This window comes from Panthera uncia (genome assembly GCF_023721935.1).
Source record: "Panthera uncia isolate 11264 chromosome C1 unlocalized genomic scaffold, Puncia_PCG_1.0 HiC_scaffold_4, whole genome shotgun sequence".
Classification (NCBI taxonomy): Eukaryota; Metazoa; Chordata; class Mammalia; order Carnivora; family Felidae; genus Panthera; species Panthera uncia.
Genome location: NW_026057585.1, coordinates 63,230,450 through 63,246,493, shown reverse-complemented (window position 1 = coordinate 63,246,493; position 16,044 = coordinate 63,230,450). Strand labels below are relative to the sequence as shown.

Genomic DNA, 16,044 nt, shown 5'->3' with positions numbered 1-16,044 from the left:
GTGCTCAGCAAAGACTTGCCGCCTGGTTTGTAGGTGCAAGTAGGAGCTCCCTGAAAGTGACTTACCTTCCTAGCTACCAGTTGGATGGCATCATCCTCAAAGGCCTTTACATGTTTGAGTCGGGATATTAGGATCTGCTGCAGTTGGCTGTGAGTATAGGGCTGGAAGGACATCCTGGTAAGACCCTGGGGAAGACAAGATAATAGACGAATAAGTTCATTAATTGCCCACTCTGACAGTCCTGCTGGACAGCCACCCTCAAGTTCCCAAACTGGTTCCCAAGTCCCATAGAACACGTGACACATTTCATCCTGGGACCGCCACAGATCCCAGTTCCTTTCACTACTGACAATGGCCAGTGGTATCCTGCAGGGCAACAGTAGTTCTCAAGTATTTTTTCATCTCGTTTAAAACAACTTTTATTCTACCAGAATCATTATTTATTTTATTTGAGAGAGATAGAGAATGAGTGGGGTAGGGGCAGAGAGAGACGGAAAGAGACAATCCCAAGCAGGCTCTGCACGGCCAGCACAGAGTCTGATGCGGGGCTCAAACTCACAAAACCGTGAGCTCATGACCTGAGCCGGAATCAAGAGTCAGACACTTGACCGACTGAGCCGCCCAGGCAACACTCTACCAGAATCATTTGGAAGTAGATGAAGGAAGAGGTGCTCTAATTACAGTGGTTGTGACCATCTTGGGCTCTACAATAAGCACAGGCACAGCTCCTGGCTTCACTCATCACCCTTGTAAGTACTTGATATTGTGCTTCCTGATGAACCACCAGGTCTGTGAGGGCAGAGGCTGTGTCTGCCTTGTTCACTGCTATGCTCCATGCTTGAACACTGCCTGGCAGGGGTGAGTGCTTATATGTGTATATACATACATATATGTACACACGCACACACACGTGTGTGTGTGTATATATATAGTTTTTATTTTAGAGAGAGAGTGCATGAGTGGAAGAGGGGCAGAGAGAGAGAATCTCAAGCAGGCTCCACACTCAGCATGGAGCCTGACGTGGGGCTCGATCCCATGACCTTGGGATCATGACCTGAGCCAAAATCAAGAGCTGGATGCTCAACCAGCTGAGCCACCCAGGCACCCTGAGTGCTTCAATATTTTTAATAAATTATTAGACCCTTAGGGCTCTGTGCAGTTTAAGAGTGCCCAGGTAGAATACCAAGAAGATGGGGTTTGTGGAAAATCATGCAATGGTGACATATTTAATTTAAATGTAAGAATTTCAGAAATCACATTTTGTACTTTTCTCATTTACTTTAGTTTTCTGTGTATTCATTTTTTAGAACTCAGCTTATGGATCTGTAAGAACAGCTTGAGAACAGCCTTAGGACCTACCAGTCGGCTTGATACCCGGTTCATCATGATGCGCTCTGGCAGATCCATTGTGTTGGCAATGGTCAGGACCACAAGCTGGGCCTCCTTGTGAGTGGGCCAGTCAAAGAGATTGTACATTATGTCTTGTTTCTGAGTCCATAGAAGGTCGAGCTGCCATTAAATGGAGAGAGATGTCAAGATCAAGCATAGACACAGAGCCAGGGCCCAGAGTGAAGGTCTGTTACTCCTGCTTTAGCTGCATGTGCTTCTAGGGTCACACCACGAAAGCAGCAAGGAAGTCCGTGGATGCATGCCTCTCACCACCAAAGAACAGGCTCAGATGAATGAAGGATGAAAGAAGGGAGGCAGGACTCCCCCCACAACCCAGCACTTGCTCCTGGAACACCACAGTCAAGTACCATGCCACTTCTGCGGTGCTCCCGTGGGGACCTCCGTACCTCATCCACGAGCAGCACAGTGGTTTCCTGAGAGGACCTTCGGGTGAGGAATCGCTTTGCCAGCAGTTCTGCCGCATGGTTAGCTGTTGCCTTTTGGCCTGTCAGCTTCTGCAATGGGGGGAAAAGTAGGTGTGGTAAATGGTAAGGATTTTACTCCCCTGAGCTTGATGTTAAATTTGCAATGGAGTCTGGAAGCAATTTAGTCTGAGGACTTTAGTATCCTAAACTCTGCCTTCCAGTCTAGTCTCAACCTTAACCTGGAGGGACGAGAAGGTACCAAAAGAGACGACAGAGTCCGTGTTTGGAATGCAAATGAGCCACAGGCTGGTCCCAGAAGCCTCTTCAAAATCATTACGGCATGACTGTTTATACCTGGATATTACTTGTTCCAAGAAAACAACTAATGAATACGAGAGTGAGGTTCAAACTCCAGCTACCTCTAATCCCTTTTCCAGTCTGCCACAGTACCTCCTGTGTACAAACAGTTTTTGCCATATTAATAAGTCCTGGCTTGCAGTAATTCATGTCCAGCCCCTAGACTTTAAGGTCCCTGATGTCCCTGCCTTCTTTGCCCATGCTACCTCATACAAAGGACAATACCTGGCACATCATAAACATAGAAATAAGCACAAAACTAAGTAAACCTTTCCTTTTTCATGTGCCACTAAGAAACTGTACTTTCCAAAAAACCCAAACAGCTTTACTCACCTGCAAGATTTGCACATAGACTTGGTGGGGTTCTGTCAGCTTCATGCCATTGACCTCGATGTATTGAAAGGGAGGAACGTCATTTGCTTGGGCTGCCTGCTGCAGGCAGCGTATCACCTCGTGCACAGTGGCAGTCTTCCCTGTCCCAGGGACCCCGGAGATGTACATGCACCTATGGCAAGAAAGGAGGACCTGTGGGCTAGGTCTGTGCCAGCTGCCTCACACTATTGCCAGTTAGAGGGATGGGGGATATGTGCTGAGGGAAGGACCCAGACCCCTGAAATGTGGAGATGGGGGCAATAAGGGCCATCCTTGGAAGCTAGTCAGAACAGGACCTGGTTATACAGAATCATTCATTCTACAAGCAATGCTGTATTTTCATTTTCTCTGAAAGACAGAATTTCTATTCCTATCGAATTACGTGGACAACAAAAGCTGCTTTAGAAGCCTTAAGTTTGAGCAACGATTTTGCCTGTTGTGACACTGGGGAGAGACCATTTGGTTGACTGTGACACCTGAGATGGTATATGCTAGCAGGAGCCTTCCCCCTGACCGTCTTATCTGCCTCAGCAGGACTCACCCTCCCGTATGGTCAAGGAGTTTGCTCTCCACAAAGTTGTAGATGTTTTGGAATTCCTGTTCCCGACAGGGAAGAGTCTCAGGTACAGCAGAAACATGCAGCCTATAATTGGTGATAAATAAAGGAAAAGGAGGACTTCAGGAATATGTCACCATATGCTCAGTAACAAATGGGAAAGGATTATCTATAGTTTCCACATGAAACCCCAATCACAAATCCATGGGAATGCCTTCATTCTCAAATCTCTTCATTTTGCCTCATAATCCCTTTCTCCACCCAAATTACCTAACTCATAGGTTCTCATTATGGGTACATATCACATGGGGAGGTTTCCCCAAATCATAGGGATGGACCTCATCCCACAAGAGATTCTGATTTACTTGTTTTCTGATGATCTAGGCCTTATGTATTTTGAAAAGGTCCCTGCATAGTTCTAAAGGGTACCAAACTGAGAAGCAGTGTTCTGACTCATCAGTCACCTTCTATCCCTGAGCAAGTGGTGGCAGTAGAACCTGCCTGTCCACATTAGCTCACCCAGACTTGAAGGGTTTCTTCTCTCTAAAACACATATGTTCATTTTATTCCCTACCTTTATTATGTATACAAATGACTAAAAATTACTTGTTTTTCTAAAAAAAATTTTTTTTTCAGTTTTATTTATTTAGTTTGAGGAAGACAGAGACAGTGCGAGTGGTAGAGGGGCAGAGAGAAAGAGAGAAGAGAATCCCAAGCAGGCTCTGCACTACCAGTGCAGAGCCTGACGCAGGGCTCGAACCCAGGAAACCTTGAGATCACGACCTAAGTCAAAACCAAGAATTGGACGCTTACCTGACTGAGCCACCCAGGCACCCCACAAATTATTTGTTTTATGTGAATGAAAGCAGAGTCCCATTTCTGCCTATCTAAAAGGGGCCCATGAGCAGTGTCACCTCAGCCGGGCCTCCTCCAGTACGCTGGCTGGCTCCTGGGCGGCCAGGTTTCGGCTACGGATCTGGGGAGTGGCATGACGTGGCGTACTAGGCTTGGGCTGTATTCAAAAAAAAGATAACATATTTTAGAAGGAAAAAAAAATAAAGCAAAACAGCATCTAGGACACATATAAAAAGAGAGGTGGTGAATTCCTCTTGGTTCCCTTCTGTATAAAGTACCATGGTTGTCGCTCTCTCCACATGGTTCTCCACACTGTTCACAGGCCAAATACAATCTCTTGTTTCTAATTTACACATAGTATTAGGATTTGAAAATGTCAATCTAAGTAAAGACTGAAAGTATGGATTAAATACTATTTAAAGTATGGGCTAAATACTATTAAAATCTTATCCTGAAAGACAAGTTATTAAGAAACCCTAACTACTCTGCCCAATACAGGGTAGGGTCGGAGGTATAAACCAAGTTTGACTCATAGGCTTCTCCTCTAGATTTGGTTGAAAATTTGGTCAAACTTTAGCTCAGGACTTCCATAATCCACAGACTTGGAGAGACCCCACCAGATTTTTCCACTCCAAACCCCAAGGTCACTGTTCAGTCTGAGCTAACAGTCCTAGTAGTCTCCTCTCTTTCTTGCTACTGGCTCACTAGAGCAGGCCTGCCACCCCATCTTTATGGTCTTTCCACAAAGCATTCCCTTCTGTGGGGGCATTGCACCTACCCACCTGCTTCCCACCAGGCTGTAGGGTAATAACAATCTCTCCACCTCTTACTCAGACAGAAAGACCCTAACAGTTTTATATCTATTAAATACCCCTTGTTCTGGGTGGGACCCAGCAGATGCAATGAGAACATTGCTGAGCTATTTGCATAATGAGGAACTCCAGGTAAGATTACCCCTAATCCAAAGGAGATCTACTTGATTTTCTTCCCTGGAGGTCTTTTTTGACTTCAAGCCAAGCCCAATCACATTTCTCTTGATGTGGAAAAATGGAGATCAGCTCTAGGAAAAGTCTCCGAAACAGGCATTTCCTTAAAACAATATGCTCCATGAAAAAAGTTTCCTGATCAAAGACTCACACACTAATGCTCTCTTGAAAGATCACAGTAACATTAATAAATTAATGGCCTTGAGAAGTCCTATGACAATGAACCAATTTAACTGTGTAATCCAAACATTTCTCAAACACATTTGAACATGGGAAGACCCTCTTTTAATAGCTTTCAACATTCTGCTACAATTCCAGGAAGCAGAAGAGATGTCCATTTATCTCTTCCATCTTACTTTACACAATTCATTACCAACACTTCAGTAGTGCTCCCTGTTTCTCAGGTGAATCAGGGGGCACAGCAAAAACAACAACAGCTCTGGATTCAATACCCACTAAACACCTGGAAGAGGACTTTACTGCTATTTTGACCTTATTTAGTTGTCTTTCCAGCTTATCTCTTAATGTGGGCAAAGTATCCCATGATGGTAACTGAAACTACCCCTCAAAAGCAATCAGAACTGCTCTGATGCCAGCAAGACCCTGCATGACTGGCCCCGAGATAATCATCAACCTGACCTTTACTGCCCACTTGCACTTATCCACTCACTTTTGTCCCACATTTTCCTTGTATGAACCTGTTAAGTATTGCTGGCGTTTTGGACACAGTCTTTGAGATGCTGGTCTACTGTTTTCCCAGTGTTGGCCTCACTGAAATAAATTCCTTTCCTGTTTCACCAACATTCCTCTCTCTGCCTTTGAGATTTTGTCATCGGCGAGTGGCTGAACCTGGTCTGTTTGGGGCCCCCGGGCAGGTGCTCTTGCACCCCTGCGTCCCAGCTACACAGATTATGCATAAAACACTCTGCTAGTGTTTGTGGAAAATGTAGATATAGAGCCAAGTCTTGTTCCTTCCTCAAGAAGTTTGGCCCTTGGCTATTTGGTTCTGTATCTTTAAAAAAGATTTTTTTAATGTTTATTTTTGAGAGAGACAGAGACAGAGCATGAGAGGGCGAGGGGTAGAGAGAGAGGGAGACACAGAATCTGAAGCAGGCTCCAGGCACCCCTGGTTCTGTATTTTAAAAGGAACATGGATTCAGGGGTGCCTGAGTGGCTCAGTCGGTTGAGCGACCGACTTCAGCTCAGGTCATCATCTCACGGTTTGTGAGCTTGAGCCCTGCATCGGGCTCTGTGCTGACAGCTCAGAGCCTGGAGCCTGCTTCGGATGCTGTGTCTCCCTCTCTCTCTACCCCTTGCCCGCTCACACTCTGTCTCTTTCAAAAAAAACATTAAAAAAAAAAAAAAAGGAATATGGATTCAAAATCAACTGGTTTCATTTTCAGTCCTAGGGTTCACTTAGGTCCTTTCCTCTATGAATATTCCAAGTGGAATAACTTTAGGTATGACAGACCTGTGCTCAGAATCCAGCTGTTACTAACTGTATGACCTTAGCCATCACAATTTTAAAATTAAGAGAAGGATGCTTCCTTGGAAAACAAATCTAAAAGAACCTTACAGTTTTCTTTGGTGTCTTTGAGGGGGTCTGTAAGGATGACTTCATGGAAGAGCATAGGTTCCTGGACACCCTACTGGATGTTCTCCTTGGAAGGGGTGGTGTGGAAGTCTCTTCCTCTTCACTGCTAGAGTCTGAAATCTCTGCTGCCGGCAGAAACTCATCCTCTTCTTGGTTACTTTTACTATTACCTAAAAACCTGAATGGTGGGACACATTATTTTCTGATGTTCAGTGTCTAAATAAGAAGTTCCCTAGTAGGTCAGTGTGGATTAGAAGTATTACAGTCTTTCCTGCAACCAAGTAACAAAAGATGTGCTCTGCTTCTTGGGCCCTTGCTACTGTGATGCTCTGCTAAGGGCTTTATTTATATTATCTTGTTAAATTCCTCAACAACCTTGTGACTTGTATTTTGTCATTCCCATCTTGTAGAAGAGGAAACTGAAGCTTAGAAAGGTTAAGTAACCTTCCCAAGGTTACATAGTACAACAAAGCTCAGGTTCAAATCCAAGCTGCCAGAATCAAAGTTCATTCTTTTAGGCACTTCACTAAGTCTTGCTGGGTGCAATTATGAAGTCCTGGGAGCCACCTGATCCCAGGGTAGTGTTTCTTGCCGCTTTCAAATTATGACATTTACGTGAAATTAACATAATCCCAGACATACTTAGTAAAAGGTAAATCTAACAGAGTAGCAAATAACAAAAAAATATGCCAGGCTTTAAGAAGTAAGATTATAGATATCATAGATGGTAGTGATAAACGTTTTCTGCCTGCTAAGGAAGTCTTACCGAAGCTGCTGCCTAATCCGATTCAAAGTCAAGAGAGAACTCTTTCTATGGATCCGATGGGGGGTAGTGGTAGCTCCATCCTGAGCCTCTGGTTCTTCTGCCTCCCTGCAAGATATTACAGCAAGATTACAAGAAATGGTTTTGAGCACTAGGAATCAGTGGCAGCATCCGAAGTAGTCAAGGGGACTAATGGGTTCCTATTCTTTTTTTTTTTTTTTTAATTTTTTTTTAATGTTTATTTATTTTTGAGACAGAGAGAGACAGAGCATGAATGGGGGAGGGGCAGAGAGAGAGGGAGACACAGAATCGGAAGCAGGCTCCAGGCTCTGAGCCATCAGCCCAGAGCCTGACGCAGGGCTCGAACTCACGAACTGTGAGATCGTGACCTGAGCTGAAGTCGGACGCTTAACCGACTGAGCCACCCAGGCGCCCCGGGTTCCTATTCTTTTTACAGCTACATTGGAGGAACCAATAACACTCTGCGAAAATGTTTATAATCGAAGTCTGACTCAAAAACAAAGTTTAACTAAAGCTTATCATTTAAATCAGACTCGTGCCCTTCTCAAATACAGACCAGAGTATACTAATCCCAGGCAGTTTCTTGTCTTTTGTTGATTCTGAGGTATTGATGGATTTCCTGTCCAGTCTCAAGGTTAGCAGAAATGTAGCTACATATTAAATACAAAGCATTTACCAAGCAAACCTATTATTGACCAGGTGCTGGAGTCTCTGAGCAGGAAATATTGAAATGTATAATTTCTGTCTTGTCACATTATTTGTGCAGCCCATTATTTACAAACATTGTCTAGTGTCAAACTGTAAAGTTTGTTCTAGATGCATTATCTTCTTGTACTATATGTATTTGAGAACAGTTTCCAGTTAAAAACAACAACAACAGGGGTGCCTGGGTGGCTCAGTTGGTTGAGCATCCAACACTTGATTTTGACTCAGGTCATGATCCCAGAGTCATAGGATCAAGCGCTGCATCAGGCTCCGCACTGAGTGTGGAGCCTGCCTAAGATTCTCCCCCCGCCTCTTGTGCTCTCTCATTCTCTCAAACAACAAGAACAAGAACAACAACAAATCCAACCCAACAGACTAAGAAACTGACTGTTAATATGTGGCGAAGAGCCATACCAGGACTGTGAAGCAATCCAGGTTTGGGAAATTATCTTCCAGAGCAGTGACCCCCACAAATGACAGCTAGGTATATCAGAATCATCTAAAAAGCATTTCTAAATGCAGATTCCTGGGCCTCACACTTGGAGATTCACAATGTCTGGGAACAGGCTCCAAAATCTGTGTTTTGGAAAGGCTCCTGGGTGATTCTACAGCAGTCGGATATGAGATCTGCTGCTCTAACTTTAGCAACTCTGTCCCACACATTTCACATCATGTGAAGGATCTCAATTTGCTCTGTGGGAGGCAGGGTAACACCCCCAATCACCTCTTTTTGATGTTTTCTGGTTTCAGAACCACAGAAGGCACCGAGGATTTCCAGCCCCCCCTGATAGGGGTAAGTGTTCTTTCCTCACAAATCTCTGTGGTTTTCAAAGTTGGGACTCGGATTCTCAGGATCCTGTGATAGTCAGGTGAAGCCTTCTTGTCATTCTTGGCACATGAGCTTTGAATCTCTCCAGTTTTCTGCGGGGCTTTCAGAGCTGGAGACGAGGTATGAAGTCTATCAGGCTGAGACCTCTTAGTAGGTGAGGTGATTTCAGAGAGGGTCACTTTTCGTTTACTTCTTCCAGGAGAATCCAACGAGGCCCCTGAATTCTGCTGGGAAATCCTAGTGTTGGGTGTCCTAGGGAAACCTAATCCCAAGAGAAATCACCAGAGATGATGTATGAATTTTGTAATAAGCACTATTAACACCCTCAATCTCATTCTAGCTAAATTCATCCCCTGAAGTTACACAAAGACATGCGCTGTCCATATTTGTAATTACTGCATGCTTTCTTTCCCCAGGCCAGGAAGCTCTTATTATTTTTTGTCTCTCCTAAATTCCATGGATAATTTTCCTGGTTAGAACCATAAGTCAACCGTTAAATCAGCTTTTGTGATTCAGCAATTTCCCTGAAGTAATCTACCAAAACAGTGGTTCTTAACCAAGGGTGATACTGCAACCTCTCAGCCCCCATTCAACAGCATTTGAAACAATTTCTATCAGTAGCTGCATTCAATAACACCAAGGCCTAGATTTTTCTTAACTCAGATTATATCTATCCATAGAGATGAGATGGATCCCTGGGGGCAATCAAATGGGTTCTGTGAATGCACAGACCCACATTTGGATTTGCCCCTTTACCATGACCAAAGGCACCAGGAACTCAGCCATTCATTCAGATATTAGCAGAGCTGTAAAAATGGCAGGGTGTGTGCCAGGTGATAGGAGAAAACAAAAACTGAATGAAACTCAATCCGGGTCCCTATTCACAGGATGTTCTAGTCTAACTGGGGAGATGATACATGTCAATGTCTATAATATGAAGTATAATCATCCTAAGCACCTAAGTGCTAATAAATATGGCTTTTGAGATAGACCTTGAAAAAAAGACAAGATTTCAACAGAGTTGAAAGGGGAGGGAAGGGGGCATATAGGGAGAGAATAGATCAGATCGATGTGAGTGAAGACAACAAGGCAAGAAAGCACTGGGCACAGAGGAGTTCACTTTAGTCACAGCACATTGTTTTGTTGGGAACAGCTGCAGGTAAGGTGAAGGAAGCCATCTATACCTGTGTGATGAATATGAGGGTAACTCATATCTAGATTGATATAAAAATGTTCCAATGTCCTGGTCTCCTTCATACCTCATTTTCCCATCTTTCTGTTAAAAACAATCTAAAAATTTTTCATCATATCCTCTCTCCTCTAATTATGTAACTGTGTCAAGTCTAAATTTCTTACCCCAACTGTCAAGGTCCTGCAAATTCAACAGTCAAAAAAATACCACCATTTATTTCTAAATGGCAATGTTGCCAATTATTTCTTTAGTAATCTTCTGGTATTTCCCAAATGTTTTACAAATTTATATTCAACTCCTAAATATAGACTGTACTAAGGGGCTATCAAGAACACAAATAACTTATGCCCAACAAACTTGGCACATACACAAAGAATTCAGGACTAATGACACATAATAGGCTGAGCTCTCAGAACCGCCATGAAATGGCTTCAAATACATTAGAAGTGAAAAAAGTAAGATGAAAAGGGATATATCCAGTATGCTACTCTACTGGATAAGAAAAAAAAATTATATGCATGTTTTAGTATATGCTTATGTGTGTGTGTCTGTCTGTATGTGTGTATATATGTATGTATGTATATATGTGTATACACACACACACACACACATCTGATTTAAAAAAAAAAAAAAAAACACACACAGAAAAAACAAACCAGAAACTAATAAAATTGATTACCTACAAAAGATGGAATGGAAACAGGGTACAAGGGCAAAGAAAGGAATGGGTCTTCTCTGAATACACTTGTTTTAAATAGCTTTGACTCTTATTTTACTGTTTTGCATGCTTAAAAAAATTAATCACAGGTGGGAAAGGCCCTAAAATTAAACAGAAATAAAAGAACCTAACTGCCTATCACCAATAATATAACCATCAGAGGGAAAAGAAAAAAAACAATCAAAATAACTTTACTCCCTCAGTGGGATATACTCTAAAGGCATAAAGAACTGCAAATAAATTTTGAACTTTAGTTGGTAAGTTAACTACTGGTAGTAGTATTGGTATAGCAATCGTGAAATTACTTTGTACTGGGATTGCTCCTGAGAACCAAGGCTCTTCTTAAAGAAGGGAGATACAACTATGGAATATGGGAAGGTGAGGAAGAACCCTGTGGTATAGATTAAAAGTATCAGTATGAATTTAAGAGTTTTAAAATACGTATTTCTTATCTCTTCTACAAGGATCTAAAAGCAAGGTCATCTTAATAAGCAAAGCTTTCAAAGATATAGGGCTCAACATTACTAATCATTAGGGAACAATTACGTAACAATGACATCCCTCACATCCATGAGGCTGGCTACTATAAAAACACAGAAAACAGCAAGTGTTGGTGAGAATGTGGGGAAATTGGAACCTTTGTGCACTGTTGGTGAAAATGTAAAATGATGCAGCTGCTATGGAAAACAGTACGGTGGTTCCTAGAAAAATTAAAAATACAACCTAACATATGACCCAGCAATTCCACTTCTGGGTATATACCCAAAATGAAAGCAGACACTTGAGCAGATATTTATACACCCATGTTCATAGCAATAAGTTACAATAGCCAAAAGGTGAAAGGAACCCAAGTATCCACTGACAGATGAATGGATAATCAAAATGTGGTATATATATACTATAGACTATTACTTAGCCTTAAAAAGGAAATTTTACCTCAAATAGCCAAAGCAATCTTGAGAAAGAAGAACAAAACTGGAGGCATCATGCTCCCTGATTTCAAACTATATTACAAACCTATAGTAATCAAAACAGTAGGGTATTGGCATAAAAACATACATATAGATCTGTGGTACAGAATAGAAAGTCCCAAAATAAACCCCCACACACGGTCAATTAATTTACAAAAAAGGAGCCAAGAATATACAATGGGGAAAAGATAGTCTCTTCAGTAAATGGTCCTGGGAGAACTGGACAGCCACATGCAAAAAAAAATGAAATGGGACCCTATCTTCCACCATACACAAAAACCAACTCAAAATGGACTAAAAATTTGAATGTCGACCTGAAACCATAAAATTCCTAGGAGAAAACGTAGGTGGTAAGCTCTTTGACATTGGTCTTGGAGATGATTTTTTGGATCTGAAACCAAAAGCAAAAACAAAGCAAAAATAAACAAGTGGAACTACATCAAGCCAAAAAGTTTCTGCATCAACAAAATGAAAAGGCAAATCTATGAGTGAGAGAAAATATTTACAAATCATTTATTGGATAAGGGGTTGATATCCAAAAAAGACAAAGAACTCATATAACTCAACAGCAAAAAGACAAACAATCTGATTAAAAAATAGGCAGAAGATCTGAATAGACAGTTTTCCAAAGAGGACATACAGATAGCCAACAGGTACATGGAAAGATGCTCAGTATCACTAATCATCAGGGAAATGCAAATCAAAATTAGAAGACAACACGTCGTATCTGTCAGAATGGTTATTATCAAAAAGACAAGTGTTGATGACATGGAAGAAAAGGAACCCTCATGCACTCTTGGCAGGAATGTAAATTGGTATAACCACTGTGGAAAACAGTATGAAGGTTCTTCAGAAAATTAAATAGAAATATCATTCAATCTAGCAATTCTACTTTTGTGTATTTATCTGAAGAAAAGGAAAACACTAACTTGAAAAGGTATGTGTACCTCCATGCAGTATTAGATACAATAGTCAAGATATGGAAGCAACTTAAGTATCCATCAAAGAATGAATGGATAAAGATACATACACATAAACACACACACACACACACAGAGGAATATTTTTCAGCCAAAAAAGGAATAAAATCCTGCCATTTTCAACAACATGAATGGAGCTTCAGGGCTTTCTACTAAGTGATATAAGTCAGAGAGAGAAAGACAAATATCCTATGACCTCACTTATATGTGGACTCTAAATTTAAAAAAGTGAAAAAACAAAAAACAAGCTCATAGATACAGAGAACAGATTGGTGATCACCAGAATCAGGGGATGGGTGAAATGGGTGAAGGAGGTGAAAACTTACTAACTTCCAGTTGCAAAGTAAGTAAGTCATGAGGATATAGTGTACATGGAGATATAATGGCAACTATTGTTAAGAATACAGTTATTGCATATCTGAAAGTTGGTAAGAGAGTAAATCTTACAAGTTCTCATCTCAAGAAAAAGTTATTTGAACCATGAGTGGTGACAGATGTTAACAAATCATTATGTTGTATAACTGAAACTAATATAATGTTAATTACACCTCAATTTTTTTTAAAAAGGGAAAATTTGACACATACTACAATATGGATGATCCTTGAGACATTATGCTAATTTAAACCAGTCAGAAAAGGGTAAATTCTGTATGATTCCACTTCTATGAGGTATCTAGAGTAGTCAAATTCAGTAAAAGAAAGCAGAATGATGGTAGTCACCCAGGGATGGTGGATGGGGAATTGCGAGTTATTGTCTAATAGTTGCAGAGTTTCAGTTTTAGAAGATGATGGTGATGGTTGCACAAAAACAAATGTATTTAATGCCATTTAACTGTACACTTAAAAATGACTAAAATGGGAGATGGTTAAGCATCAGGTCATGATCTCGCCGTTTGTGAGTTCGAGCCCTGTGCCCGGCTCTGTACTGACAGCTCAGAGCCTGGAACCTGCTTTTGATTCTGTGTCTCCCTATCTCTCTGCTCCTCCCCTGTTTCCTCTCTCTCAAAAAAAAAATAAACATTTTTTAAAAACTAAAAAATTACTAAAATGGTAAATTTTATACTGTGTGTTTCAACATGTGTCCAATCAGTACCTGGCCCACTGCTCAATACTATAGCACTAACTCAATACTATAGCACTAACTCAATACTATATGAGTTATTATTTTATCATATTCCTTTAGTCTCAATATTGCCCACTGTGACCCATCTCACACTTACCGTTGAGCTCCAGTTTCTTCTTTGCCCTTGGGGTGACAGGATGAGAAGGAGTTCGGCGAGATTTGGAGGTAGAATGCCTTGATTCAATCCTTTTGATCGCATGCTGTGCTGTGGTCCTAGAAGGGCTTTCTATGTTCTTGGTCTTGACTCCCACAGGCTTCTGGCTCCTCGGGCTGCCTTCTTGTAGCTTATCAAACTCTGCAAATAGTTCTGGGGATAGTGGTCTGAATGCCTTCTCATTCCAAGACAGTTTCACAAAGAGTATCTTCTCATCTTTCAGATCCATAGGTAACACTTCATCTGGGCCTAATGCTACTACCTGAATTTAGGATGTACAGGTGAACAGGAAGAAATGTGAACCAAATGAGCCAAGGAATTCTTCATGAGAGTGATGATTAAAAATCATTTAATCTGTATCCTCACCTGGAATGTCACTCTTCCAAACTAAAGAGGCACAGACATGGCATAGCAAATTTCCAGACTCCTAGCTGACACTCCTACACTGAGCTGTTTTCTTTCCCAGTCCAATCTACTCACTCATGTCAAATTTCCCCACAACTTCTCTAAGCACGCTCCCCTGCTCAAGTCCATAATGGCTCCCAGCTCCAGCAAGATCTGATTATTAAACTGGTTTTTGGTACCTTCTAAAATCTGGCCCCACTCTACCTCCTGAGTGCTCAGTATTCTTCCAAATGGCCTTCCATCGCTATTTGAGCTTGGCTTGTCACAGCCCTGCTTATCCCCCACACCCCATTATGTTCCTACTTAAATACCTTCTTCCCACTCTGCCTTTCCAAATTGACCCATTTTGCTACTTCAACTTCTATATCCGCCTTTTACTCCTTCACTCTTTTAACTCCAGAGACAAATTATTTTGAGGCATATGCTATGCTGGGCTCACAGACTGGAAAAGAAAACAGACTATGGTCATGCCATACCTAAGTCTCTTTGCCCTACCATTAAACCAACTACTTAGGAGCGCCTGGGTGGCTCAGTCCGTTAAGCATCAACTTCAGCTCAGGTCACGATCTCGCGGTCCGTGAGTTCGAGCCCCGCGTCAGGCTCTGGGCTGATGGCTCAGAGCCTGGAGCCTGCTTCCGATTCTGTGTCTCCCTCTCTCTCTGCCCCTCCCCCGTTCATGCTCGGTCTCTCTCTGTCTCAAAAATAAATAAACGTTAAAAAATAAATAAATAAATAAACCAACTACTTAATCACCATGAGACCTTATTTCATATCATGATCTAACCCCATTTTAGGGGCCTGAAGTAGCTCAAAAAATAACCTGTATCTTAGTTTCCAAACCAGTGTCTCAATTCATTCTACAGTTCATTGGAACCTGATTTATCACAAAATCACGTAAAATAAATTTGCCCTAAGCAACTAACACTCTTTGTACTGATCTACTCAAGGTGAAGTCCTCATTTAAGCAAGTGTATTCAGCCTTGCAATGCTTTGTCTGCCACAATCACAGCTAAATATAATTTCCCACTGAGATACATTTGCTAATTCCTGCTCATCCCTCAGGTCACAACCTAAATGTCACTTCCTCCAGGAGGCTCCTAACACACAGTAAGTGCTCTCCATAAATATTTGTTGAGATAAAGTAGGCAGGTAAGCAGAAAAGATGACAAACAGGAAAAAATGCATTTCCGTAGGGTAAATTAAAGCCAGTAATATTTCTGAGGTCATGCAGTTTAGGACGCAGCCAGAAATAAGCTTCAAGATAGAACTGAGTGTCAAGGCATCACCTACCTGCACATGGCCAATGATGGTCTCAGCATTAATGTTGCTATTACAGGCAGGGTAATCATACCAGAATATCTCCTGTGCTGCAGGCTTCCGGCCCAGCAAATGCCGTTTACTGACAGGCACTTCACAGAATCTGATAAACCACTGGACTCGAGCACGTTTCTTGGAATGAGGTTCAGAATCTAGGAGGGATAGGTGGAAAAGGGAGGGTTAAGAAAATGCAAGAACATTTTATTAAACACTTCCTATGTGCCAGACACTGTACTAAGCACCTGATAATACTTGATTGACATATTATTTTTAATCCTCACATTAACCCTACAAGGTAGGTATTATGGCTATCTCTCTTTTACAGGCAAAGT

At 41.7% G+C, this 16,044-nt stretch overlaps 1 protein-coding gene across 1 annotated transcript in view; it reads right to left on the bottom strand.

The window, feature by feature from the left end:
* The window catches only part of ORC1 (origin recognition complex subunit 1), a 34,268-nt gene that overhangs the window by 9,029 nt on the left and 9,195 nt on the right, over positions 1 to 16,044 (bottom strand). Inside the window, exons 5-15 of the mRNA XM_049617178.1 lie at positions 15,686 to 15,864; positions 13,934 to 14,252; positions 8,748 to 9,114; positions 7,301 to 7,405; positions 6,517 to 6,712; positions 4,014 to 4,111; positions 3,085 to 3,186; positions 2,505 to 2,676; positions 1,797 to 1,904; positions 1,360 to 1,509; positions 66 to 185 (exon numbers count right to left, since the gene is read on the bottom strand). Of these exons, the coding sequence (XP_049473135.1) occupies positions 66 to 185; positions 1,360 to 1,509; positions 1,797 to 1,904; positions 2,505 to 2,676; positions 3,085 to 3,186; positions 4,014 to 4,111; positions 6,517 to 6,712; positions 7,301 to 7,405; positions 8,748 to 9,114; positions 13,934 to 14,252; positions 15,686 to 15,864 (1,916 nt within the window). The remainder of the gene's footprint in view (positions 1 to 65; positions 186 to 1,359; positions 1,510 to 1,796; positions 1,905 to 2,504; positions 2,677 to 3,084; positions 3,187 to 4,013; positions 4,112 to 6,516; positions 6,713 to 7,300; positions 7,406 to 8,747; positions 9,115 to 13,933; positions 14,253 to 15,685; positions 15,865 to 16,044) is intronic.